The 27960-nt window shown below is 48.3% G+C and overlaps 1 protein-coding gene across 1 annotated transcript; it reads right to left on the reverse strand.

Moving 5' to 3' along the window:
- Positions 1 to 271: 271 nt before the first annotated feature.
- LOC121599278 (MOXD1 homolog 2-like) lies at positions 272 to 26330 on the reverse strand. Its single transcript, XM_041926984.1, has 7 exons — positions 25220 to 26330; positions 16801 to 17253; positions 4903 to 5058; positions 3374 to 3652; positions 3100 to 3285; positions 1661 to 2488; positions 272 to 1213 (listed from the first exon to the last, which is right to left on the reverse strand). Exons 2-7 carry the CDS (start codon positions 17056 to 17058, stop codon positions 872 to 874), a joined length of 2049 nt encoding a protein of 682 aa, XP_041782918.1. The 5' UTR covers positions 17059 to 17253; positions 25220 to 26330; the 3' UTR covers positions 272 to 871.
- Positions 26331 to 27960: the final 1630 nt, after the last annotated feature.

Consider the following 27960-nt stretch of genomic DNA (forward strand, 5'->3'; position numbering starts at 1 on the left):
CAACGGCTGGTTCTTTCAATTGGTTACACCAGATAATGGATACAACGTATTCTTGTTTTAGGTTTTTAACTGAATTTCACTTTTTGAATAGTTTATTTTCAATTTATTACAATAAGTCCTATTTATGTATGTACATATTTACCGTACTAAACGCTGCTCTCTTGCTCTCCCTCTCTCTCTCTCTTTCTCTTGGTACAGATGCACTAGCTGCAATACATGTAGGAGAAGAATCGAGCTCCGTTCCGTTCTCGCAAAACGGACTGTCACTCCATTCTTCCTACAAAACTGGCTCACTTCTTGGTTTTTCTTCCCTTCATTTTTTTTTTCTTTCTTCCGTCGTGTTTGACAATTTACACATCCCTGAATTAAATACGTACTACTCAACGTTTCCCCGTAACGCTTTCACCTTCCGTGCGCGCTCCGGTACACAACCCCGTTTGTGCCCCCGATTTGTGGGCACCTAAAATGACTAGTGAACTTGTGTGTTTAACCCCCTTTTTTTTTGGTCCTTCGAGCCGGATCGTTCTCTCCGAAAACACAATCCGTTGGCATCGAAGCGACACTGAAAGCGGGCGGGGCGTGCGTGAGCCCGGAGCAGCACCACGGTAAGAAGAAAAGAGCACCTACCTACACAGCTACTATCAGACTAAAACGCTCTGCACCTTACCGTAATATATACACCGCTTCTTTTAAAATCCCCCCCCCCTCTTTCCCCCCCCCCCTGCAGCACAAAACTGCTAGTCAAAAACCCAGTCTTAGTATCACGTGCGCCATACGCCCGGTGTGGCAGCTGCTGCTCGCTGGATTCGCCTGTTATCACCGTTGCTCCTACCTGCCGTGCCGAAACGCACCGTCCCGCCACGCAGCAGCCTCACAGTAACCTGACCGTGTTGAGAAAGATCACAAACAGCACGAGCCGCGACACGGCCACGGCGAGCGTCACGCCGCTCGCCAGACTGGCGGACGGGGCCGAGCTGCGGATGGATTTGCTCCGGGCCGCACCCTCGATCACGTTCCACCGGTCGTCGTCGTCCTCCGGCGGCCGGTCCAGGCTGATGTCACGCTCGGTCACGAACCGGTTGACGCTGTAGCTGCTGCCGCCGCCGGGCATCGTGCCGTGGGCCGACGATGCACCGCCGCTAAAGCTGCACGTTGCCATCGGGCGCCAGATTTTCGTTAGGTTCGGTGCGTACGCATCCACGTTATCGGTGCCCTGTGAAGAGGGAGAAGAGGAGAGAGAGGGAAACCGCACGTTAGTAAAAGGATGTACCACAGCTCAGGTTTGCCTGTAATCCCCTATCACGCTCACAAAGTTTGAAGTACAGAATTGAGAAACGGGGACAATGGCAGTGAAAACCTCAATATTTGCATAAAATTGATTTATAAAGTACGATGTAGCGGCTCTTGCCGGGGATTCAGATCGAGTGCGGCCGAAGGGGGTAGTAAATTGAATGTTGGGAAAGTTTTACAACCGATTGATCCGAACCTGGTTCGAAAGACGGACCAGAAAGGGCCCCAGTCGGGATATTCATTAGTTTCGGAAACTAACATCGTAACATGCACAGGTCAATCCGATCTGGCTGACCAATATCGCCGCTTCGTGCTTGCTGAGCTCCCCTACAAGGGTTCTAATTTATTCATCCCTCACATTGAAACTTACCGGTATGGGCGTGTTGCGGGCGCTCCAGCACAGCGGCTTGAACGCACCCTTCCGCACGACGTACTGGAAGTCGTTGAAGTTCACGCGCCAATCGTACGTGAGCAGCCGTTCCTCCAGCGTCATGCCCGCAATCTCCGCCGGCGACGCGATCCGGATCGGGTTCGTACCGGCCGCCAGCTCGTTGATGCCGACCGCCCGCAGCACCGTCGGCAGGCTCGGTATCGAGTGGCAGCTCGTCAGCTCCTTCTGGCGCGGATAGTACAGGCTCAGCACCAGGCAGGTTTCGTCACGCGACGAATAGCCGCCGAGCGCGATCTGCTTCCTGCCCGTGCTGTCGTACGTGCATTCCGCGATCAACCGGTCGCCCGGCAGCGCCTTTACCGGCGTGTGCAGCCGGCGGTACTCCTGGTAGTTGGCGTCCACGTTGCCGTCGTGCGCGATCGGCGTCAGCTCTTCCCGCGAGCGCACCTGGCGGAACCGGATCTGCCGGCCCATGCCGTTCGTTTGCATCATCACCGCGAAGATGTTGATGCCGGGCCGGGGAAACGCCCGCTGCGTGCACTCCTCGATGCAGTGGCCCTCGGACAGGACCCGATCCTGGCCGGGCGGGATGATGTGCCGCCAGTTCGGCTGCATGCCGACGGACAGGACGCCCGCGTCGTGCTTGCGCAGCGTGGTCGTGTAGTAGAGCCGCAGGCCCGAGTTGTCGACGCGTGGCGTCAGGTCGACCGAGTTGCTCTGGAACCCGGTGTAGTGCGTTTCCATCATGTAGAAGCGGGCCTGGTACGAGTCGAGCGGGTAGCCGGCCTCGAGCGGATAGGTGAAACCCTGCGAACGGTGGACGGGAGAAGAGCGGAGAAGAGACGAGACCAATCAGTTACAATGTACGCTCGGGGGAAATTGGCTGGTGCCACACCTCGGCGAGTTGCTTAACGCGTCACACTGCGGGACGCCTGCAGGCAACATCATGCTCGAGAGTGGTGCTTTCTAGGTATCTGTCCTTCAATCAGCCGCGAGAAGACATGAAAGCAGTCTCTTGCTTGCGTAACCAAAAAAAAAACGGCCCGCAGGCGCTTCGGCAATCAATCGCTCGCGCGCTCAGCTCCAAAGCGGAGCAATTATTAACTGCTTAAGAGGTTTGATTGATTTTGTTGTCTGTTTTCTTTTTTGTTGCTTCATTGCCCAGAAGGGGTTTTAAATTGTTTACGCTTTATCTGCTGCTCGAATAGGTATGATGAAACGTTTGCTTTGGAGGTTAGCAGAGAGTGAGACAGTGATTCACAATTCCCTCAGTAGCACCTGGGGTTTGCTCGTTCACCACCACTGTGACATCAAAATGAGCAGTTTACACAAAAAATTACATTGAATTCCCTGTTTAACATCTCGCGTCGACTGTCAAACGCCGTTCCATAAATTCAATCTTTTGACCTGACACTTACCTCTGAACCGCGGGACCACGCAGCGACGATCGAGTTGCACGTCAGCAGCTCCTTCTCCGCCTCCATGCACGAGCGGCCAAACTCGCGCGACATAATCTCCAGCTCCGGAGTCGAGCCCTGACACTCGTACAGCACGATGTGTCTCAGATGGGGAATGTTTGACCGTGACTCAATTACTGGCTCATACTGTGGAGTAAAAAGAAGCGAAAACCCGACATTAACTACTGAACGGCTTGATCCAAACCAGAGAGAAGTGACTTCTACAAACACTTACCCGAATAACGTGGTGCTTTCGCACGAACTGGTCCAGCTTGAACATCGTACACCAGCGCAGATTATCGTCCGTCTGCGGTATCGGGACGTCCTTGTTCTTCAGCTCGATCGTGCGCGTCCGCGAGTCCAGCTCGATCGGCACCTGATTGACGCGCTGCGTCAGAAAGATCGGCACCGAGTCCTTGAACGCTTCGGTCGGGTCGGGCAGTGTGCCCATCGCCTGCGAACCATTCCTCGGCTCACTGTTGTGGTACATGTAGATGATACGAATGGTGTCATTCTGTTTGGATTGAGAGAGAAAGAAAGAGAAAAATAAAACCAGTGTCATTAATATTTCAGCTCAATTCAAAGTGCACCGGCAGGGTTACACGCTACAGAGTGGCGCCATCTGGTGACAAGAGTTCATCAAACCTTTTCCACCCAAACGGCGCACCCGGCACAGCACACATTCGCAGCTCAATTATCGGCTTTATTCAGATGTAAATTTATTTAAATCCTCTACCTATACCAGGGAAAGAAATCGTTTCCAGAGCACCCGGATTGCCTGCTGAAGTGGGAAGGATGCCGGTACAACCCGTGCTCCAATGAACCGAAACCCCTAAACCTCCGAAAAAAGAGGAGTTCTCAGGCATTCTGATGCCGGAGGGTTACACTTTTTTTGCGCGCTGTAAAAGCAAACACTGATGAGAATTTTATGATCTCCCATCCAACATCCCGACCGAGGTGATACCGATGTGGCAACATTGGAAATACTGTCCAGCAAAGAAATCAAGCAAGCAAGTAGTAATGGCGTTGGCGTTGGAGTTGATGCTGAATGATGCATTCTCGCGCCGTCCAAACCAATCCTGCGCTCGGGATGGAATGGGCGCGCGCGGGAGTGGCCCTTAAGCGATTTATAATTTGAATTTGCATTCATAACAGTGCGCACAATTTTTGCCATTTGCATAAATTCATCATCGTCTCGGCTGAGGTTGAGGTTTACCCAGGGAACTTCAGCGAACCAACGAATGGTTGGGATTTGAAACAAAGGAGCAACCTAACACACACAAAAAAAAGTGATAAAGTTACACTCGATTTCTTTTCCTGCTTTTGCCTCCGGCGCCTTCGGGCGGAGTGTTTGAAGGAGTTTTGCCAACTTTTTTTTTTCGACGAAGGAGATTTATTCTCTCTGTGCCGTCAACAGAAAAAAGTAACAATCGCAAGCAATAATTCAACGTCATAAAGCGCAGGTGAAACTACATCAGCATAACAATTAGCCAGCTGTTGTGTGTGGCGGAATGCTCAATAATACACGTCTTGAAGTTTGCGTTTTGCAGTGAAAGAATCTTTCCGACTGTGGAACTCCCCTTCTGAGCACTCTTCCCAGCAATCCTATACATCTCCAAGGCGTGGCGGGAAGGCTAGCGACAAATTAATGCAAATTCCTGACCAATTCCAGGCGACATTCATCGGCTGTAGTAGCATTGGAGCTCATTCCGTGTGGGGAGCATTCCAACCGAGACCCCCCGCTTCTTCTTCTACCAAACTTACCGTAATCGGCACATCTTGGGCCGTATCGCACGTATCGAGCTTCCGGCGGAACCGCAGCACCGTGTGGGTTGCATTCTCGTACCCGAGCAGCAGTACGTAGTCCTGCGACGAGTCGACATGTGGTTCGCCGTTACTGTTCTGCTTAAAGTGTCGATCCTGTAAATAAAGCGGGAAAGAGTGTAGAAGAAGGTCGTTAGTATATTGTGCTTTGCCTTAAGGAATTGCTTAATAAAGTATGGTTGAATAAATTAAAACCCAACCCGGACGACGGTGCTGTTGGTACGCCGGGGGTTTTTTCGGACTTACGGGACGACGTATAAATTATGAAAATCAAGCACCCCAACCAAAAAAAAAAACACAGCGAGCAAAGCAAGGCTTCGTCAAACAGGTGGTCGTCCACTAACAGGGGTCCTCCCAAACTAGGTCTCGTGTCGCAACAGTGGAAATCGCAACAGTGCCGGGAACCGGTGGTGTTAATTATTTCACACCTTGATGCACACACAAACATACATACATACAAAACCTTCAGGCGCGTATGTTTTTCGTCCCTTTTGGCCGGTTTGGAGTAATGGAGTCTCCCTCCAAGAGGAGCTAAGCGTCCCCTCGTGAAGAGGGTCACTTCACACCTTAACGGATGGTTTGCAGCGTGGGAGATAATATATCTATTTCGCAAATAAGGTTTCCCGTTTTTTGTTTGCATGTCTTAAGGTGAGAAGCGTTTGTTGCTTCTCGAAATGAGTGTGAGCTGCTCATTAGCAACTTGGCTTGGTCGTGACGTTTGCATACTGTGACATCAACGACGTATTTTTTTCTTCTGTCCTCTTTTTCCATATGATTTATTGGGCAAATAAAATGAAAAGCCGGCGCGCTTGTTTTTAAAGAATCGCCCCACTTACGTCAGCTAATGCACGTCTCTGCTGACTGTTCTCGATCGACTCACAGATGGGAACACATCGAATGAAGGCTTATCGTGCCGCCAGCAGGCGACAGCAGCAACATCACACCGGGATTAAAAAGTAATTAACTTGCCCCTAGACGCGCCCGGGCGTACGATCCTAGGGCAACATTCTTAGCACAGAACCAGAATTTGAAAGGCCCTGGCGACATGGCGAACGGCGGCGACTGGCCGATGCTAACCTGAATTTGAAAATCCCGTACATCTAAGCCACTGCCACAGGTCATGTCGTCAAGATGTCGGGACGGTAGGTGATAGTGAAATATTTTTCCACGTTCCGTTGCTCTCTGTGCTTCACTTCTCTCTCTCTCTCCCTTTTTCTCAATCCCCGGAAGTTCAGTATGAGTTTGTGTGTGTGTTTTTAGAAACGAAGAAACAAGTTCACCCAAAAACAAATCCCCATACAGCGTCACCGTTCAAGTTTTCTAAGCCAAACTATCCAACGACTTGTGGTGGCTATTCCCGCTATCAGCATGGGACAAGATTAATTGGCTTTTCGGCACCGCAAGAAGGGCGTATGGAGGTGGTTTTCGTGCAAAAATGTTAACACAAAATGTAGGCTAATTTCACTTCCTTCTCCGGTTGATGACGGTGTGCGAAGGAGAAACAAACACTGGGTACAAATTTGAGAAAGATATAGCGCCGCATCCCATCGGCAGCGGGTCCGATTTTTTGATTAATTAAAACTCACACACACACACACACATGAACGCGGAAGGTGAAAAGATGCTGTTTCACCGAAGTTAACCATTGGCAAGCGATAATTACAGGACCGTTCCCCGATGCCGAAAGAAACGTTACGAACTGACCATGATCTCCCGGTAGGTGACCCTGTCATCAAACGTTGGCGCTAGTGAAAGTTTTCGCAAAACCTACATGGTGGTGCTGGAGGGACACTTACCCACACACACACACACACACACACACACACACACACACACATGTGAAGAAGAAGGTGAAGAAAATAATTCAACTTTTGATTATATACCCGCGCGAAGCCTAACCAAAGACCCTGAAGACCCACAAAAATAAGCCAGCCCACTGGTGTGGTAGGGTCACAGGGCGCCGGCACAGTTTTATGGCGCTCCACAGCGTGCAGAGCGGCTGACCCAGAAAAGTAAAATTAATTCCCCCGTCGGTAGATTACTACTACCGACCGGCGCGCGCTCGTTTCGGCAGGCGGTGGAATCAATTTCTCTGCGATGCTCCCAGAAGATGTGCGATGCTCTGCCCGTTTGCTGCTGCCCATAAGTCTAAACTTCCGTTCCGAACGGCGGGTCTTCGTCTTCGTCGATTGGATGTAGCCCCGACGGTCAGAGGCCTCTTTCTAAGACCCCATCTGCACCAGCGGCTCCGACTTCCGGGTTTTATGTGCCTTTTTGATGTGGGCCCGAACAACCCATCCCCACTAGGGTTTTTCGGGGAAGAAGATTGTAGGTTTTGCAGCGGCTTGAACCACCCGGTAACCACCACCGCCGTGGGGAGATTGGGCTTTCGAGCACGCAGCAAACAATCGCCATTGATTGAAATCAATTTCCGCTCCATTTCTTCGCAAGTTTGCTTGCTGACCCGGAGAGCCGGCCGCTGCGTCGATCGATGACGAAAGATGACGGATAGTGCGAGGGGGGTTCGAATTGGGCAAGTTATCGGAGTGTCAAAGTGCGTTGCGGAAAGTGTCAAGTCACTGTGGCTCATGCTTCCGGTTTTCTTGTTTTGCGTCAGCAGAAACAAATCAAGGGGAGCTCCAGGTTGTGCGCAAATGCAATCCTCTGTGGGTTTTGGACAGTGACGGGACGGTTTTTCCAGCTCATACTTATGGTGGCGTGGTTCAAATCAATCATGTTGTTTAAAATTAGACGCAACACAGATTTCAGAATGTTGCGCCGTTATCTGTCTAGCCGCTCGATGGCGTCTCGATGGCGAAGCATGGTAAACGACGAAGATATCAGGAAGGAACCGAAAAAGGTTGGAATTTTGTAAAAAGGACACCGACAGACATTTGGAATCGGGAAGAGCAGGCAGGAGGGAAACCATTTCTTCATCCCTCTCTTTTTCTCTCCCTAAGCTCTGAGTTATCGTAAACGACAACCGCAGCAGGGTTAATTGAGCGTAAATCTTTTGAAGGAATCCTAAAACCGTCACCCGCGATAAATGCATACCGTCGGGGCCGTGAGTCACCGGGTGCAGTTAGTTGCCGTGCACGAATCGAAGAAACACAAAGTGCACCCGCTCGTTCTCACGTTCCACCGACGGATGGCAATTGGAAAAAAAGTGTTCGATCTTTCAGCTTCCAAGCAATCGCTTCCTTTCGTGGCTGTGGTTTCTGTTGTTTCCCTATTACCCAGAAAACCGCTCAAAATCGCTACAAATATTTCCATTTTATGTTCGCCCTGACTTTACAGAAATTCAGATTATTCGTGTACGTTGCTGGACGGGGTTGGACTATACAAAAGCGAACGAAGCGAACGAACGAGGAGACCGCAAAGCGAAGGGCCCTGTTCGTCTACTGCACACCCAAGCCAGCCCAAGAAGTAATGTTAATTAAAAGCAATTATTCTTCTCCTCGTCAACGCCAAACGGGCGGCGCGGCTACGTACATGTGTGTACTGCGGGTGCACTGGGCCTTACGGGGTGCGCATCTTACGCATATCTTCGTTGCCCGGCCTTGCACGGAACTACCATTATAATGGGGGCGCAGCCCGGCAGCTTGTGAAGATCGCTTGGGGGGGGATTTTAGTTGTAGTTTTTGCTCTCCTTCCTTTTTTCCCTTCACACAAACACAACTCAGCCAACAGGTATTTGTGTCTTGTGTGTCTTGTGTGTACAGAGAGCTACAGTAGCCCTCTTTTTTATTGTGGTATTGTGTCCAGGGTCTTAGCTCTTCTCGCGAAGGTTTGTCTTCGTGGCTGGGGAGATGCAAAGTGAATTAAATGTAATGTGAGTAATTTCTAGTAGCAAAAACGAGCACACCGACTCTGCAAATTGGCGAAAGTGTGTACGGTAGCGAGTAGGGTAGATGACGCTGCACAAAGTTTGCTGGCGCCAATCGCTTCAAAACCTCTACCTATAAGGTCTAGACAAGCGCGCGCGCCCCAAACTGAGTTCGCTGGTACTACCAGCAATATGAACTAATTAATAAAAAATACAAAACTACCAAAGTTACTGTGTAACGTCGCAGAAGCAGCGCGAAAACGAAAAAAAAACTCACTTTCTTTATTGCCAAATGTTAGCCCTGTTATTGGTCTTACAAATGAGGGCTCAGCCCCTTGCCACTCCGGGTGCCAAACCGGTGCCGAACAGATAAACCAAAGTCTCGGTATCATTGCCCACACAGCGTCATCATCATTATATGGAGCTGGAAGGGAGCTGGGAGCTGATATTATACCCCTGCTTTCCACCAACATATGGCGCAGGCAGGATGTCGAACTCCACACCATTGCCCGAGAGACGACGACGACGCAGAAGGTTATGATTATTATGACCATACACCCCATGCACCGGGGCTGTGTCGATTGAACCGGGAGCAAACATGTTGGCGAGGCGAAGCAGCACACACTCACAAAAAAACACGGTTCTTATAATGCAGAATATCAAGCAGCTTCTGGTAGGTTATTTTTCTTGCTTAACTACAGCCCCACTCACACACACAATCCCTTTCCCATCATAACTGGTAGCATGGCAGCGGTAGCACCAGTAGCAGCATCAGACGTACTCTTCGCGCAAGAAAAACTTTGCCTGTTTCGCTTCATTCCAATGGATCCCGTCCCGTCTTACGCCTTTACTTTTCATGGGCTGGTGCTTCATTCTCTTTCCTTCTGTCATAAACGCTCCCCCTCTTCCTTTTCTCTCTCTTTCTCTCATTCGACCGTATGTACCAAATTATTATGACGCTCCGAAACGTCCCCCACACTGCTATTGCGCCTTTTTGTTTGTCGCCACCGTGGTGGTTGCTGCCGAAACTTGATCGGGATGTTATGATTACACATTCATTGCAAACAAAGCAAAGAGAAAGCGAAGAATATGCTTGACTGTGTGTGTGTGTATGTGCTCCAATCAATGTGTAACACAATGAGAGGAGAAACCAGGAGCATTGTCCAGCATTGGCCGGTTTCGATCCCTTGGAGCTGATTGCAATATTGCGCGCACAATATGCTGTAACTTCATTTCGGTCCGTACTCATGACGGTTTTGGAATTGCATTTGGACTGTGTTTTTTTTTTCTTTATTCGCCCTCCGCAAAAATCTATCACTTGTTTGTGAAACTGAATACCCGCCGCCGTTGCTAAGATGATCTATTGCTTGGAAGTTCATCGCAACTCGGAATAACAACCCGTCAGCAGTTTTTACTGCCACCCAGAAGCTCAGAAAAATGCGGATCGGACAAATATTGAAGGGATTCATAAACAGATGTTAGAACAGAAGAGGGAACACTGGAGGTAAGAGGCAAGCAACTGTCATAAAAACTGAGCCAGCTTCTCATGGATACCAACAGTGCCTGGGACATTGGAAACTTCTGAGCGGATCAAAAGTTCAAACTTTGACGGATCATCGGACATCGGGATTAACCTGACCACGTGATCCGAGAGGCCCTCATCAAGAAGTAGACAACGAGAACAAAAAAACTTGTTGCCCAAGTAATTTCTATCCCCAAATGACTTCACCAATTGAATTCCGGAGTGCCCTCTTAACATCCCTGGGCCACAACACAAAAGGGGAGAAAATGATAGCGATGATGGTATCGTGTCATCTAGCAGGGCGACCTCAACTCAATCTAAATGCTAATGCTGCCTTTGCTTCTGTAATGCGCTCACTTCACTCAACTTGGGGGGAGTTCGATTGAGCTGTTCCATCGCACCTGGGTGCGATATGTTCGCAGCTTTTCTGGGCCATTGCAGACAAACCCCGTTCCTGGACGTTGCAAAACTTCCTGCCCATGGGGCGAAGATGGCAGGGCATACAATTCCAGTTTCAGGATTTTCGGGCCACTCTTCACGACCAGCTCTGGCGCCCACCTGATTGAGTTGTTACTGGCGGCTAAGTAGGTTCACCGTAATACCTTTTCCGAGTGAACGAGTTCGGCGGCCAGAAAGTTTGGGCACGCATTAAAGGTCCCGCTTGACCTCCTCCACATAATCCCGGTAGCACTCCACCCCGGAAAGCTGCTCACTTCCACACGAGTGCGCTGCGATGTCGGCATCGGGAGGGGTATTAATGTGAAACCCCGAGCCAGAACAGTCGAGGCCCGGAGAGTGATAAATCATTCAAATTAGTGACCGAAGCCATAATTTGCATTATGGACCCCAAAGCAGGTCCGCTCTGAATGTGGTCCGTGCAATAAAAGTCGTCCCAAAAGTCGAGAGTCGTGGGCTAAGGAAATTGGAATTTCCGAACCACTTCAGTATAACTCCGAAATGGAAAGCAAAACACACAAAAAAAAAAACAAGAAAACAGCACACTGTATGTTCAGGCGAAAAACTCCCTTAAAATCCGAAAGTTGAAGTTCCTCCTACCAATTAATGTTTTAGAGAGCATCGGCGTCGTCCTTTTTGCCTTTTTTTTCCTCCTTTTGGCATATCTTCTGCCTTGTGCGCTTCCCACACCGGGCTCGTTTGCATGTTCCCCGGTGGAAACGGTGCTTTTGTGTTTGTGTGTATGTGTGTGTGTATGTCTGATTGCTTTGTTAAGACCAGATATGCGTGTGTTCTGAAGCCTCATCTTCACCACCCTCCAGTGCAAGCGATTCTTTTCTCTGTTTCTTCTTTCGCTAGGCTGCAGCAAGTTTAAGGCAGCAATCGCAAAACTTTGTGCTCACGAAAAACCACCAAAGTAGACGAGGAAGGGATATTCCGTTTACCCAAAATCTCCCCCGGAAATGGACCAAACGGGGAAGGGGAATGCGAATGAGCGGAAAAGGTAAGCAAATCATAAATCTCTATCATTGGGAAATGAGTATTTCTTTTCTCGGGAAGAATAACGAACCCATCCTTCGCTTTCCAGGGGGCTTTCGGGACCATCCCAAAACATTGTGACGTTTATGCGTGCCCCTTTTGTGCTGTTGCTGCTGTTGGTGCTGGAGAATGGTAAGGAATTTCTAGCTTTAAAAAAGAATGAAATGGGAGGGCATTTCAAACCCATGTTCCACCCATATTTTGTGCTTGAGAACTGCAACAGGCTGAACCTGGGCTGGAGTAGCGCAGCGCGTCGCTGGGAAGCGAGCTCAAGGGAGAACTAACGTCATCAGCAATGGCCAGACAGAATGGCCATTAGAAAGACGTACACGTATCCACTGCTCAATATAAAGTGCCTTGCTCTCTGCCAGGCAATAACGAGCGAGAAAGGTAGAGAAAAGAATTCTGCTGATTTAGCCCCTGGGAACTCTCTGGGATGTGTGTGTGTGTGCTGTGTCTCTGCTGGCTTGTTGGTCAAGCGAGCACGTCCCGCCCCGGGGAATTGTCCAATATCTGAGGCGTCAATCACCTTTTTTGCACTCGTCAATTCCCCGACCCCTCCCAAGGCTGGTGGAGCGGACATTCATATTCCAGGATAATGGCATCATGAAGATGTGAGCATTTTAACGCATCGTAGGAGTAACTCTTACCAGGATGGAGTCTCCTGTAGGACACACACAACAACAACACCAAAAAAACGCTTCCATTCCAAAAAGCATCCTGCACAAACCACAACTGAAGCTGCGAAAGGGAGGGCTCGCATTTGCATATTACATTTATCAGCCAACCCTAGTAGCGAGTAGCCGTAAGGTATTGCGCCTTGCACAGCTACACCGGCGTCTGGTTGGCTTGATATAGACCTCTCCTCACCAGAATGCTCCGGATAGTGTCCTGCTTCGCTGTTGCTCAGGACACAGCTGCCTGTGAAGCGACGCAGACCCAAGCGTTCACGAAAAGCACCAGACGCCAGAACTGTCCAGATGATAAAGCGAAATGCCGGAAAGCATGCCCAGCTCTTGTCGGGGTGGTTTTCCTGTGGTTTTGACCGAACGCTCTATGGTAGCAGTGCGCTAGAGCGCTAAAGATTTGTTTATCCTAACGTTTCTCTCTCCTCTGGTAACGCTCGTCTCGGTTATACGTTCGGCAAGGATATTAAATTGTTTTTAAAACGTGTAAAGCAGGTGTCGTCCTGCAGGGTAGAAAGAACGCGCCGATGCAACTGGAGCCGTTCCCATCGAAACGGGGCATGTAATGTGATTGTTATGACCGGTATGAACCAGTTGGCTCAGTTGGTTGCGTGCAGCTTTGATGCGTTTCAATTGCATCAAACCGAAAGGCTTCTTTTAATCTGGAAAGCTTGGCCCACCCCTCTCGACTCGAAACGGGGTAGAACATGAAGCGCAAAGCTGCTCATATTAATTTCACCTCGTACTGCCAGAACGAGCAGAACACAGCCGTTTTCGTCTGTAGTCGTGTACAGTGGGCAACGCTCGTTTCAAGTGCAGTTGGAACGATATAAATCGTTGCTCATCGGTCTTCTAGTTTCGGGCTCCAGACACACACACACACACAGATACACTGTGGTCCGGTCGGTTTTGCGCCATGTCTTTTGAAGGATTACCACGCAAACATTGCAACACACAGACCAGCTGGGGCACACTTCATTCGTGTGCCGGAATTTCTGGGGTTACAACAAGGGCTATTTGGTGCTGCTGCTGGATTGGAGCACATTAATCAAGCCATTTTTTGCTGTTGGCAGCGCTGTATGTAAATTGCAGAATATTCGTTCCCATTTTGGAGCTTCTTCAAGGCGATGTGAAATGAAAAGATGCACCGTCAGACACACACAGAGTCGGCTGCCGTTCTCAAATCAAAACAAATTGATTTTAATCAACTCAACTGATACTCCCTTCAGCTTCAATTACATCGTCATAACTTACGCACGAAACGTGGACTGAAAACTCTTCAGCAACAGCAAACAAAAAACCGCTGCTAACCGTCCCGAAAACTAGACCCAACTCATCACGGGAAGTAAGAAAGATGCTGTGCGTCTTCAGCCGTAACGAAGTGAAACGAACCGCAACCGCATCGGAGACGAGTTCGAGTTGCCTTCAAAAAGCGGTTCAAAGATAGGAACGCTCGGGGAGCATAGAAACGTAGAAACAACAGGCTACTAATATGATATCATTTTTATGTCCCTAGATCCCGAACCGAAAGGAGGGCAAAAGATGGACAGCATCAAACGCCCCGAGGTTTTCATCAAACGAGTTCTCGCATGGCTCGTCTCCCGGCCTCTTAACTCTTGCCTCTTCCTCTCCCAGATGTTACTCCGAAAGATGGTTCGATTCCCCAAAAAGAGATAAAAATATATAACAAAAAACTCTTCTCCAACCGGGGGGCCTCGTGTGCTCCAAAAACCGAATGATTGCCAACAATCAAGACACTTTATCTACCATCTACGGGGCATTTGGCGGGTAGTAGTTCCCTCGCTTGAGCGGGTGCGTGACGACAGCGCGCCTTGGAGATGCGTTTTGGGGGAGAAAGAAGAAAATTGATTCAAATCACCGCGCCGCCTCGCGCCTCACCAGGCACGGAAACACGGAAACAATCAGGAGATGTGTTGGCCTCGGCGGCTGACGTCACCGGCTAGCACACACACTGTGCTAAGGGCCCGAAACGTTCCCGATCGGTTGTACCAGATAGCAATGCGTGGAGTCGTGGACATTCAATTCCACCATTTTAAATCATCACTAACGAGCACCAACAAACACACACACACGCACACACTTACTATGATGTGAAGGAAAAGTTTCACACCACGAACGAGCAGGAGGAAGAAGGAACAAGAACATGAGGGCTTTAGGTTTGCGCCACCCAAAAACGCAGGTGAGTGTGTATGTTAGGTAATTTATGCAGCCACAAAACACTGTCTCACTATGTCCGAAATTCTGTCAGATGGGGGGATGGAAATCATACGCACCAGGTTGCTATCATCCTCTCTTTCGTGTACATCAGCAAGGGAAACAGTTTTCCACGCCCAAGTACGTAAAAAACAGCTGGCTTACTTTTCTGCACCAGGGAAGCCATTTTGAGTTGTGTATTCACGTTGCTTTCCTACTTTGGCAGCCGGTCGGATGCGATAAGTAAGAGAATTTGCATAGCCAACGTTCCAAGTTAGAACAACATTTTCACCACATTTTTGGGGCATGTGTAATGGAAGTGCGTTAAGCTTACAATTCGATTGTGTAAGTTGTGGAGGTTTTTGTTTTGTTTTAGTTGGGAGGATTAAATGTCCGCAGAAAACGCAATGGCGTCCAGTATTCGCTTCATTCTGGTTTGTTCCAGGCAAGTTCAATTAGCAGTGGCAGTTGGAATGAAAAGCAAAGAAATGACGTCATACACATAAACTTTTGGGTGATCATACACTTTTTCGAACGAAATAAATCATGAATCATGAAGTTCAAGATATATTAAAATAATCTAGAAAAATATATACTTTACAAACGATAGCTAGAGAGAAAAAAAAACTTTATCGCACACCCAATAAACAACTTGTTTTGTCCGTGTGTCATCAACAGCAATGCCTTCGTCTGATGCTCTCATTTAGCTCTCCGCCATATCGAGCGGCATAGCAACATCAACGAAAAAAAAAACACACACAATCGCGTCGACAAACGCTTTCGATCAAGCGGATCTTATCTGATGCACTTTTTCGCCGTCACTGTTTGTGCTGTCCCGTATAGTTTTTTTTCTGTAGTTGCCTCACGTCCCTCTAGCACAGCCACCCACTAATTATGAATCCTCGGTGGAGAGACATACCGATGGTTATCGCAAAAAAAAAGACGAGCGATGCTGCGCTGACCAGGGAAAAGAAACTTGTTCCCCGATGCTATTTTCTCGTCTCTCTCTCGGCTTGGTTTCCTTCCTGCTTCATATTTTAATTCTTGCTCCCCAGCCCCCTGGTTGGTGGGTCCCGCCGGGCCAGCCAGTCGGAATGGAGTGTGTATTTGCTTATCAGTGACCCAAGATCAGTGTGCACTGAATTTCTTTCCCCGACAACGGGAAGAGACCCACAGCACGGAGAACAAGAGCACAAGGAAAGGAATTATCCTCGTGCTGGTGGAGCAGCAGCAGCAGCAGCACAAAGCCACCAATCCTCTCAACGCAGTGGAAAAAGTGGGAAAATTTATCGTCACTCATTAATAACATTAATTAAATTATAAGCAGGACGCAGCAGCAGCAGCCGCAACAAAAAAAAAACAACTCCAAAACGCAGGGTCCAGTAGTACCAGCAAAACCTGGGCGCCCCTTTCTTCCGGGCGCGGGCAGAGAAGTATAATAGAATCATAAGATTTTATGAATGCATTCATTCTGCGGTTTCAGGTCAATCTGAGTGTGTGTGGAATTGTGTTTTAACATTAAAAAAAGGAAGACGCAGCCGCTCTTATTAACGTTTCGCGTCCGTAGACGTCCATCTTGCTTTGATCGTGCTCGAAGATAAGATGGCTAAAAACAATCTCCCCCGAACAGCCTCAAAAAAAGCAAATAAACCAACTCGCTTTGTTTATTCTTGTAGCAGACACGCATTCAAATAAAGTCTCTGTCCCTCTTGCCGTCTGTCCGTGGTTTCAGCCAGCTCGCAGCCAACTCCCACACCCTACTTAATGCTTAATCCGTTCCGAGCCGCCAATCCGCTTCATTTGTATGATTTATGGGATTGCCTCAGTCCGGGGGGGCATCGGCAGACAATCTGATCACTCAACCGCCATTACCGTTGGTGATGATGATCGTTGGTGCGCATACAAAAAGGGCTGTGAGTCAATCCGTCACCGGAGATGTTCATCGATCGCGACGACAACGCTTTAACACGCATTATTAAACATCGCGATCATGGGGGCATCACTCCTCGAAATATCTGCTTCGAATAATAATCCCCCCTCCCCAGATACTGCCGCGTAGGCGAAACAATCGAATCGTCTCTCGCGCTATGTCTTACCTGGAAGTGAACCTGCCCATTCTCGACCCAGCCGATGATAATGTCCGCACCGTAGATGGTACCGTCGGTGGAGAACCCGAGCCCGACGTACCCGGACGTGCGGGCCTGCACCTCGAACGTGATGTCCTGCTGGCTGAGGCTCCACAGTAGCCGATAGTTCTCGTCCAGGTCGACCGCGTGGTCCCAGTGGGCGGCGGCGGCGACCGCCGACAGGAAGCCCACGACCACGAGCAGCACTTTGGTTGGGTAGCAGCACATCGTTGTGCTATCACACACACTGTTTAGTGAAGTACACTTTGGGTGTTTTGCGTATTATCAAACCGTTTGCTCCCTGCGAGCAGTTTGAGATGATAAATTTTCGTTGCTAAACACTTTCTCTCTTTGGAGGGCTTTTCGCTCACTGAACACTGAGGGAGTTAAGTTTCCACACATTGAAGACACTAGATGGTAATTCTGGAATGTGGAGAAATTGAAGAGAAAATAATACGTTAGAATTTCGTTCCATAAAAATATCGAAGAAAATAAATAAATGAATTTAAATCGTTGAGACGACTGCGTTCACCAACCAAGGAAGTGAAAGAGAGAAAAAAGAGGCTATTAAGTAAAGCAATTTCCCCATCCCCATCCCGAACTAGATTAAATCAATAAATAAAACCCAATCCCTTTCCCAGCCAGGTGTCCGGATATTATACAGGTCCGCCCGGTCCAATCTCATCCTTTCGCCCCTGCTGATAATGCCCAAACGCATCCATTACGCACACGCTCACACCCGTCAGCAGATCGATTATCATGATCGTGCGTGAGTGTGTGTGAAAAGAAGACCCCTCCGCAAAGGAAATAAACGTTCGACTCCACAATATCCTGAAAGCAGGTGAGTTTGCGCGAAAATATACAATTTTCCCGAAAACGGAAACGCGTAACGGATTTCCTCGAGCATCCGCGGCAGCATTTGAATTGCTAATATGATGGCGGTTTGGGGGAAGATTTTGCCGCGTTTCAGCCGAATTCAATATTCAGTGTGCAGGGGTTTTGTGGTTTTTTTTTTGCCTTTTTCTTTGTAAGAAATATGCATTCCAGGCCATTACGGAAAATTTAATACAAACCACAGCCTCTTCTTCCATTACATCATCTCGTAAAGTATCTTCCCTGGAAGGGAAGGAGCAGAAGGGAAAAACCACCAAGCAAGATGGCACGTATGTGCGAATATTCCAGCACAAACCGTAACGTGTGGCATGTTACCTGGAAGGCATTTCCCACCCAGGAGCGATTAATGCAGCGATTGCGATAACGACTCTAATGATCAGGCACCAGGAGGCACTAGAGAGTGTGTCAGCAAAAACGAGCTTAAGGTGCGGGATGGCGGGCAGTCTGTCAAGCGCAAAACCAAAAGGCCCCGAATTGAATTCCACAAGAATTGGAAATTGAATCTTGAAAACGATCCCACTTATAGCATTATAGCAAGGAAAGGAAATTAGAAACACTCTCTTGGCCCGTTTCGCTACGGTTTGCTGATTTTAATTTGAACCTTGTCGATGATCGACTCATTTAGATATGGACGAATGCGATGGAAAGCGTCCTCGCTGAATTATGTTATTTCGTATGGATGGCTTAAAATTAAAAAAAAAACCTTCCAGTAGAAAATCCCAATGAGTTTGAGTTTTTTCAACTCCATTTCATTTAACCTTCCAACAAAGAAAGAAAGCTGCATCTTTTCCTGGAAGAATCTATCGACCAAACAATACCTTATCCACAACAAACATCATCATCATCATCATCAGCGGCAGGGCAGATCGTGTTTCTTGATTATGATCAAGACACACACAAAAAATACACGGCCCATGGAACCTTCTCTCGCCGATTGACCACCGATTGCGAGAGAACGACCCCTAGAAACCCTCCCAAAAAACTGGATTTTTGACCTGAAAAGGTGTGCGTGCCTTGAAGATCTACCGTGTAGGAAATATGAAACGCTCTGGGTCTGCCTGAAAGGCCCCGAAACTTTGAAAACCGGACTGAAGCGAGAGTCCTGCGAGAGGTAGACGTGGTTTTGTCTTACTACCTGGAATTGCTTACAATATATAAGTTTGATGGTGCAGCCCAAAACTGCATCCGCAATTACAGACATAGAGCATTTGCTGTTACCAAAAACAACAACATCATCCTGTTTTGCTTTCACGGAAATACACGAGCTCCCAGCCGATGAGGCAAAGATTGTCTGCTTTTGCGTGTTTTTCGCCAAACAGTCCCTCCCTCTTTTAGAAGTGGAAACAAGCAGGAATGCCCAAAGCCCAAGACTCAACAATTCATAAACTAGCAAACATTAATAAAAATCCCTTCCTTCGTGTTCATGTTCTTCCTTTCGCTGTGGCTAATAAAGCCCGTGGTTGTTCTAGAGTCGCCCGGTTCTTGCCTCTCTTCCTGTTTGTTATGACAATCGAGAAGGTAACATAACAGCGCCTGATGGAATGCAGCCATGTCTTTGCAATAAAATGCAAACATGTTTGAATGAAATTTTACCTCTACCCTCCCCGTTCTGGGCACGGCAAAAGGTGAACCGTATGTTTGTTTTAGCAACACACAAACGGTGTATAATGCATCCCATCCATCAATGCAGCCCAAAAGGCGTTCTGGACCGATGGAATGTCACACCTTTGGCTAGCACTGGCAGATATTGGAAATTGCATCTGCGAAAAAAAAAATGAGGAGGGATGTGGCATTTTCCTGCCTGTGACGAAGGCAACCTTTTTTGCCTTGTCAAAATATGTTTTTGTGGAAAGTTATTACCAGCACATGACGGGAGGGGTACGCCGGAGCGCAAATCGTTTGGGAGGAGACAACACCGTACGGGGTTTATTGTGAATGGTTGTTGTTTTTTTCCTTTGGTGGTCTGGTTCTTTTTGGTTCCTTTGGTCGTCTAGCTTTTCGATGCCGAAGGTAAAGGGAATGGGCCTAATCCTTTGCTGGAATAACAAACTGTGCTTTTATGAAAACAAAGGCGATATTGGTTATGTTTTGGTGTTCGTGCTAAACACATTCCTCTAGAGGATGATGTTAGAGCAAAAGGCACTTCTAGTAAATTAAATTCCATTTTAAGGAATTTATCTAGCATCAAACTAGTTGGCGTAAAACATACAAGTTCGAAACATTCCTTCACAGTCTCAATTCCCAACCAGGGTTAATAAATTATCCATCCACCGGAGAGAGAGGAGCTGGGAGCGTAGGTTTACGTATATTATGGTACGTATTAATGAATCGAATCAGCTTCTCGCACCATTCGATCGTAAACAATCAAGCAGAAGGTTCAAATTTCAGTGTCGGAACCCGGGGGCTTCGTTTTAAGGAAGGAGAAAAAATGTTTTCATTTGTACCTCTCGTACGAGGGTTTCGAGATGATTTATCGCGACTGTGGAAGGAGGATCACAGTAACAGGAGCAGCCCTTTTTTTGAAAATGAATTGTTTAATTACGATTAAAGGAAAACCTGGCCAGCGACTAAAGCTTACACAGGGAGTGCGTCTAGAGCACCGAGAGGGACTCGTTGCAGCCGGGCTAGAGCGTCATCTTCCATCCCGGCGGGTAATTATTTATCGTCCCATTTAATAACTGCATTTATACATCTCTCCCCAGCCTTAAAAGCGTGAAACCATTTCTCTTTGCGTCCTTAAACCCGACGAAGAAGATTTTGAGAAATAGTCGAACCGATTACAAAATTATCGTATTAAAGATGGACACTGGAATGGCTTGGCCACAACAGCAACAACAACAACAATAAAAAATCCGATCAAGCCACCCTTATTTCCTACGCCGGAATGTGTCATCACAGAATGGACGTGGGCTTGGGTTTGTTACGACCATATTCTATCAATAATTATCACCCTTATCCCCGGCGCGCCTTCGTCCACGCATGTCAGAGAATAAACATAAAACCCCGGCTAATAGAGACGCATTTCGATCGACGGTTTCTGATCGGCTCGATGTGAGTCATGTGGGCCGTGGTACGGTAATGGCGGTGAGATATTGGTGTACCTTCCAAGTCAATGGCTAGCGAGTCCAATAGAGCCCAAGCAAAGTAGAGAAAACGCTTTGAAAAAACACACACACACACATACGCGTTTGGGTTGGATTTGGTGCGTCCATCTCTGCGATGGCTTAGAATATTTGGAAATAGGAATAGGCATTCGAGATTCTAAAGAATCGGTTTGCTCGCACAACACAACGGCAACCTGAAAATACAGATTGCGTGGGAAGGCGCGGGACGGATGCGATGTGCTTTTTCCTCTTTTCTTCGTCATTTCCTTTTGGGACGTGCTTCGCTTGGAAGATCTTTTTTTTTATTCTTCTTGGTTAATGTTCTTTAGGCACACATTTGGAAGGCCCAAAAACGTAACCACACGGTTACGGATGCGACCGGCGGCCAGCTTCCAGATGAGAAGCTGAAACAGTACGTGCACACAATCACACACACTGGCACGTACAGGAAGCACAAGAAAAACGTGGTGAAACTCAATCCACTCCAAGCTTCCTTTCGGTGCGTTCGTCTCGATACGTGTTTCTTCGTGCTGCTCTAAGCTCGCTAGAACACATGAGCGGTTTATAAACCGCAGGCAGCGCCTGCAAGTGGCACCAGACCCAACCGGGCCGAGCTCTCTCGGTCTCTCGCTCCTCTCCACATAAGCCGCTTCACGTCCGAATGCCGCGACGCATAAAATGTGGTATTAAATGACGCCAGGTTCGGTCGGGGCGAAGGCGAGCGAAGGCGAGGAATTCGTAAATCCGTGGCCCGGCGCACAGACTCCACGGACTCTAATTTGTGCTCCAGAAAAGAAGCCCTGAGTCCATACAGGCAGGCAGGATAATGTTTCACGTCGCCGAGAACAAAAAAAAGATCGGCGGCACAGAAAGAAAATAATATTCTCCACCGCATGCTGCCAAATATGGAAAATGCGAGTTGAAATGTTGTAGGTAAATATTTGGAGCTGTGGATGCGTGCACAGACAGAGAGAGGGAGCGAGAGAGACCGGCAATTGTATGGCTGTCCGGTCCCGGAAGCTGCACATCCAAACAGCGCCCGCAGAATCTGGCGCAAAAGATCGAGCACGATCGTAGATGGCCATCTTTTTCTCGAAGCTCGCCGCCATTTACCATCGCGCACCGGGCTTCCGTTTCGGAGGTCGTTCAGAAAAAAAGCGAGTTTTGGTGTTAGGTTACGATCGCGCCTCGAACAGGTCGGCGCGGTTGGTTTTGCGCGTCTTTATTCAATTAAATCATTTTGCACGCAACTTGACAGCTGCACGCTTGGAATGGTGTGAAATCGAACACCGTTTTAAGGCACACATCGCATCCACAGGGATCACAAACTCATCCAAGCGCGGTACGCAACACGGCTACCGGGAGCGATGGGTCGTAACTTTTCGGCACGATCTGCTGCATTGCACCATCTGATGTACGATCGAACACACCGAAAGCTTGGGTGAGATTGATTTATATTGCCAGCTGGAGCAGCATCTTTTTTTCATTCGCTTGTGCTTTGTTTGTCCATCTTCTACTGTGTACGCCCGATTGATGCTTTTGCCCGTCTGCCGAGCGGCTCAAAGATCCAATCTGCCGAAATTACGAAAAACAAACACTGGGTGGGCAAACGCACCGAAACCAGATCGGAGACCCTTGTGTGTTTTTGGTATGTTTTTTCGAACAATTTTTTGGACCACGGCACGATTAGGTTTTTATTGCAAGGGATTGCTGGGTTTTACAATCGGGTCCGTGTGTGCGGTAGGGCCCAATTCCTAGAAGGACCTCATCTCAGAGGCCTTTTGAGGTGAAACAGGCTTTAAAGGTAAGACTTTTATGTTGATCTTACTGTTTGCAAAATATCAAAAGATCACGCAGGCATCACAAGTTCACACATTGCGATTGGATGCGGATGATCGATACCCGTACGGTCGAAGACACACAGGAAACGATGCCATAAGTATAAAAAAGGACATGTTCGAAGAAGGAAGCGCACTAGATCATCCGTGGAAGCTCAAGAAAACACAACAGCGAACAACGCTAGAACACAGCAATTTGTGTAATAGTTTCAGCTTACACAAAAAGCCACTAATAGGGCAGCCAGTTGCAGTTGCCACTTGACATCGACCAGCCGTGGCTTCAGGTTATCCGACACCGCCTTCTCAAGCAGCGGAAGTGCGTGATTTAGAGCACTTTCGTGGGATATCACCGTGCGTGGTAGGGAGGGAGCATTATTTTTTTCACTAGAAAACAGAAGCACTGAACACCACACCACCATATGGTGCATCGTGTGCCGAATGCAGCCGGGAAGATGCACCCAGATGCAGACACAGAGCACGGCCCTACGCAGCACTGAAACACTCAGCAAGATCGAAGATCGTGTAAATATTTACCACAGCCAGCCAGCTCGATTTGAGTGATCACAGCACGATCGTAAAAACGCACTTCTTACGCGTGTAGGGTACTGTCAGGCTGGCAGACCGCGCACACCAGCCTCCAGGCTCCTGGTCTGGGCACATCCACAAGAATTGGGGAACCGGCATTTGTTCTTTTGCCGCCCGCGTGTATGAGTGATGGACCAATTGGAACGTCCGAATCGAACCATGAGTCGATCTCACGCGGCGTCGCCGTTGTCGCAGCCGGGCCTAGAATTAATTAGCCCTCTATTCTACCCGCGCTATCACCCTCGGCTCGGCAGGATGTGTCGGCGAGTTGCGCAAGTGTAGCGAGCGGAAAACGGTTGTCTCGCGTCCAAAATCCGTCAACCTTCAGCCAAACACCGTCAGCGACAACGGTGACGACAACGGCCATTCGGGAATGGTCGGAATGGACAACCACGGAGCACCACGCGAAAGGTCTATTTTTAATAATCCAAATGTCTGACGGGTTTTGACTTGCTCCAATAGTTGGCGGAGAAGGAAGAGTGGTGGAAGAATTTATGTGCCGACAGCTGACCGGCTCATGGTCAGAAGAAGAAAAAAACCGATCACAAATTAGCGTTTGTGCGTGCGTTCACGGTGGACGATCGGTTTTGTAATAAATATTATTAACCCCGCGGTCACCACAGCTCACAGTTGGGAACGTTCTCGTGGTGCTGGTGGTGGTGGTAATGATTGGCTGGAATTTATGGTGACATTAAACTGCCTGGTGCGGGCACCAAGAGCAACGCAACAGCCCCGGAAGATGGTTTGGGGCATTGGGCAAGGGTGAGCTTCAATCACGATTTCCATAAATTTCACATCCACATACGGCTGCCAGCCAAAAGGGAATGGGCCAACTGTTGCGTGGCCCAAGACGCAGCCGAAAGAATAAAGCACCTTCACACACACACACTCGCAGACACTAGCATCGAAAGAAAAAGAAGTGCGTGATGAGTCTAATTTTCTCCATGAATCATACATTCACAATGCTCGCTCCCATGCATTTCTGGCACGTAGATCGACTCGCCACTTCACTCAGAACCCAAAACAAAAGCAAAAAAAAGCGATGGGATATAGTGGTCTTGCCGCTGTATGGTTCTTTGAGCTGCTTTCAGATATTCAAAAATGCGCACTTATACTCGGATGTGCCTTCCAGCGCACGAATAGAGGAATGGAAAACAAAAAACGAACAACAACCATCAATTGAGACTTCCTCTCTCTCTCGATATCTCTCTGCCCACACCGGTCTAGCATTCCACGGATGTGGCACATTCTACACATGCTCACGTACGATACGCATAACACAACGCAGCAGTTGCACAGTCGAGGCTCTGGGAAACACTTCAGCAAACGCCCGGTGAAAAGCGCTACGTTCCGGGGATCATCATAAACTGCGGGGTCTTTATCTCGTTGGGTACTCTCCCACTCTCCCCCTTTCGAATGGGTTTCCGGGGGTTGGGTAAGAGTTTGGGAGTAAACGAACCAAATAAAATGCCCGCTTTTTTAACTGAAGGGAAGAGTAACCAAACAGCTCTGGGTCAACTCGCTATCGTGCTGAGCGGGAGCGGAACATTCCCGGTGACTATTGTCCCATTTTATAGCACCACCACCACAAAGTTGATTGTTTTGGCGTTTTTTTTTTTTTTTATTATTCACTCCCCACCAACCACGAAATGACTTCCATGTCCCAGTTTAGCTGCCTGGATGTTCTAGTTTTGTCGTGGCTGCCATCCTCCCCAAATCACCCCATGTTACAGGTGACTCACGCGCCACAAGTGTGATTAATCGTTCCGGACAAACGCGCTCTAACACGACGCCAAATGAAGCAACACAGGCCATTCCCTTCACATTGCCACACGTTATCAGTTTGCTGTGGTGAGCGCGCACAGCACACCAGAGGATCTAAGACGGCAACCCACGAAGCGGCGACCCGCTGTCAACGCTTCGCGATCGATCATCGCGCGCACGTACCGCTGTCCGACCGACACTTACTTCGCAATTATTCGCAGCCTCATCGCATGCGGACCCGTTGATCACACACACCCGTTGGTGGACGACGCCATCTTCCTGCCGGACGTCATCGCATCCGGGGGTCAATATGGTGGTTGGGGTTTGTTGCTGCACTCGATTCTTCGCACGGCTACTTCGCTCGTTAGTTAAGCTAGCACCGTTGCTCGCATCAATCACTGACAAGCATTGACATTTGAACGTTGAACTGCCTTTAAACTCACACGCACACACACACACTTAAGCACACTGCACGTACGCACTCATTTGGGTGGGGGGGTTAAAGATTTTTGAAAAGCAAATTTCCTGGTCACGGCACCAGCGGTTTTGGAAGGCACTTGAGAGGGTTGTTTCTTTTAGCACCACCACTACCACCGCTTCGGGTTATTTCTTCCACCCCTTCTGCTCCGTTGCGGTTTTACGGGTTTCCGGACGTAATAAATACGACTCACCGACAACGGCTCGGCTTTTTTTTTCCTCTTTCCTCGACCTCTTTACCACTTGTGCACACAGACACGCTTACGCTTCACCACATCACAGAGCACACACACAGCCAGGGAAAGGAAAACTTCCACAACCCCGGTGAAATAATGCACTTACGTAAAAGAACAAAAAAAAAAAAATAGCGAGCTACCTCCTCACACGGTACGGTAATATGCACATGCACAACCCGGAGAGAGGGTTAAAAGCCGTTAAACCGTAGAATGCGCTTCGATTTTTGCGCGCTCCACAGACACTCGCTCTAGCACACTCTATCTCACACAAGCACACACAGACACAAGTTTTCACTGTTGTTGATGTGTGTCGTTTAGAATGGAATAAAAAAATAAACACACTTTTCACTGCTGCAACGTTTTGTTTTTCTCCAAGCTAACCCTTATTGTACACTGAAATTCCCCAAAAACTTTCGAAGCAACCCGGAGGTAGTTATTTGCCGAACGCGACGAAACACAAGCGCGGCCACGACACGACGCACTCACTGGCAAAGCGGACCGTTCTGTACGCTCTGCGTTTTGGATGGGGTGGGTTCCGATCACGGCACGGCGAACAGCGGACGACGCACACCCTTCTCGTTTGACGCTTCGATGCGGAATGAACCCTCTGCGGCGGGTGTGACGGTAACCGTGCGCTGGTCGAACAGCGTGCATGAACGGTTGCCTGCACTGGGGTGGGGATGTCTGCGAATGAATGAACAGCAGAAAGAGAGAATGAGAGAATGAGGGAGAGAGGTAGCGATCGTGACATTTGGAAGAGAATGAATAGGTATGATGAATCAGGGAAGAAATTCCAAGCATTTTGCGCATCGTTCTAGGTTGCTGCTAGGGACTTTTGCATTTTAGAGGCAATTAATGCAATCACAGAGCTGAAAACTTAAATTTTTAATAATTTTTTTTTTTTTATTCAGGAGTAACGGATAAATTTTTAATAATGTTATTGAATAATCAATTGAGCAAGTTTATATTTGGAACAAAAAGTACAGTAATAAGTGAAATAATTCAACTAAAAACGAACACATTTCTATTGCCTACAACATGTAAACATTGTTTTTATTAGCATCTAACCCCTCCTAAATGCAATTTCTTCTTGTATGCATCACAATTGCTCCTAGTGACGATTCTCGAAGCTAAAATGAATACCTTTCAAATGAATCTCCCTCGTGAACCGAAACAACGAAAAACAAAAATGGGAAAGGGACCCTCGCTCTTGTTGCATCGCATCACAGTAAGCAGAGACAAAAAAAGTGGTGGGAGAATGATTCCGTTCATTCCCACCGGCTTAGCGCAAGTCTGTTGCGTACCCCCTCCACCAATTCTTTTACCGTCGCCGAGTGAACGATTCATCCAAACTGGCTTAAGCTATGCGTGACGTTTCTGCCCTCTCTACCGGAGTTTTTCTTTGCAAAGCTACGAAAGAAGCCATGCAACATATGTCGGGCGCCGTTTGTTTCGATGAACTCTCCTCTCGCTAGAGCGTGAATGTTGGAAAGAGAATCGCAGTTGGAAGAGTGAGAGAAGGCTACGAAAGCCCATAAGGAATGAAGCGCCAAGCGTTCACGCATGGCTGACCGGGCCGGTGCGCTGCGGTGCGTGAAGCGAGACCTCAGTTCAGCGACCAATTCTCGTTGCGCGTTCCTCTGCTGGTTGGTTCGAAGAAGGAGTAGTAGCAAAAAAGAAAAAAAAAACTTCCAACCTAAACTCCATTCCCCCGAGTGCGATTTTGGCAGTTTCTCTAGCTCTTTAACAACTACCTGGAGGCGCACTTTTTTGCTTCTTTTTTTCGAAATGCTTAAACTCATGCGATTTTAACGATTCAAGCGTACACGCGCGTGTGTACCCGAAGCCGGCGGTTCTATTGTCGAAATGATTTCGCATCAACGCACCACCACCAGTTGTCGGGCGGTAGTTAAAAAGGCACTTAAAAAACGAGCTGTCTCGGAACTAAGCCCAAACGAATGTGACTCGACGACTGTGCCGCGGCAAAAAAACGATCAAGATCAGATGATCCACCCAAATGGGGGAAAATCCTTCCCTTGCGACCAAAAATGGAGAAGCTCCAATTAGAAACAAAAGGTGCCCTCCGCTGGCTGTCATTTTGTGTGTGTGTGTGTGTGTGTGTGTGTTTGTGTTTGTCAGTGTGTAGATGGGAAGGTGTTTGCTTAACGGCGCTCTTACAGCGGGGGTGGTCAATTTGTTAAACCAATCCGGACGCTTCTGGTTTTTTGCTGT

Source organism: Anopheles merus, chromosome 3L (assembly GCF_017562075.2).
Source record: "Anopheles merus strain MAF chromosome 3L, AmerM5.1, whole genome shotgun sequence".
NCBI lineage: Eukaryota > Metazoa > Arthropoda > Insecta > Diptera > Culicidae > Anopheles > Anopheles merus.

Excerpts from the sequence above, each read along its gene's own strand:
- LOC121599278 (XM_041926984.1), bottom strand. The coding sequence starts at position 17,058 with ATGTGCTGCTACCCAACCAAAGTGCTGCTCGTGGTCGTGGGCTTCCTG. Across the intron at positions 3,286-3,373 it reads GAAAGCACCACGTTATTCGG|TATGAGCCAGTAATTGAGTC; the intron begins GTAAGTGTTTGT and ends TTTACTCCACAG. Across the intron at positions 1,214-1,660 it reads CCCGCAACACGCCCATACCG|GGCACCGATAACGTGGATGC; the intron begins GTAAGTTTCAAT and ends CCCTCTTCACAG.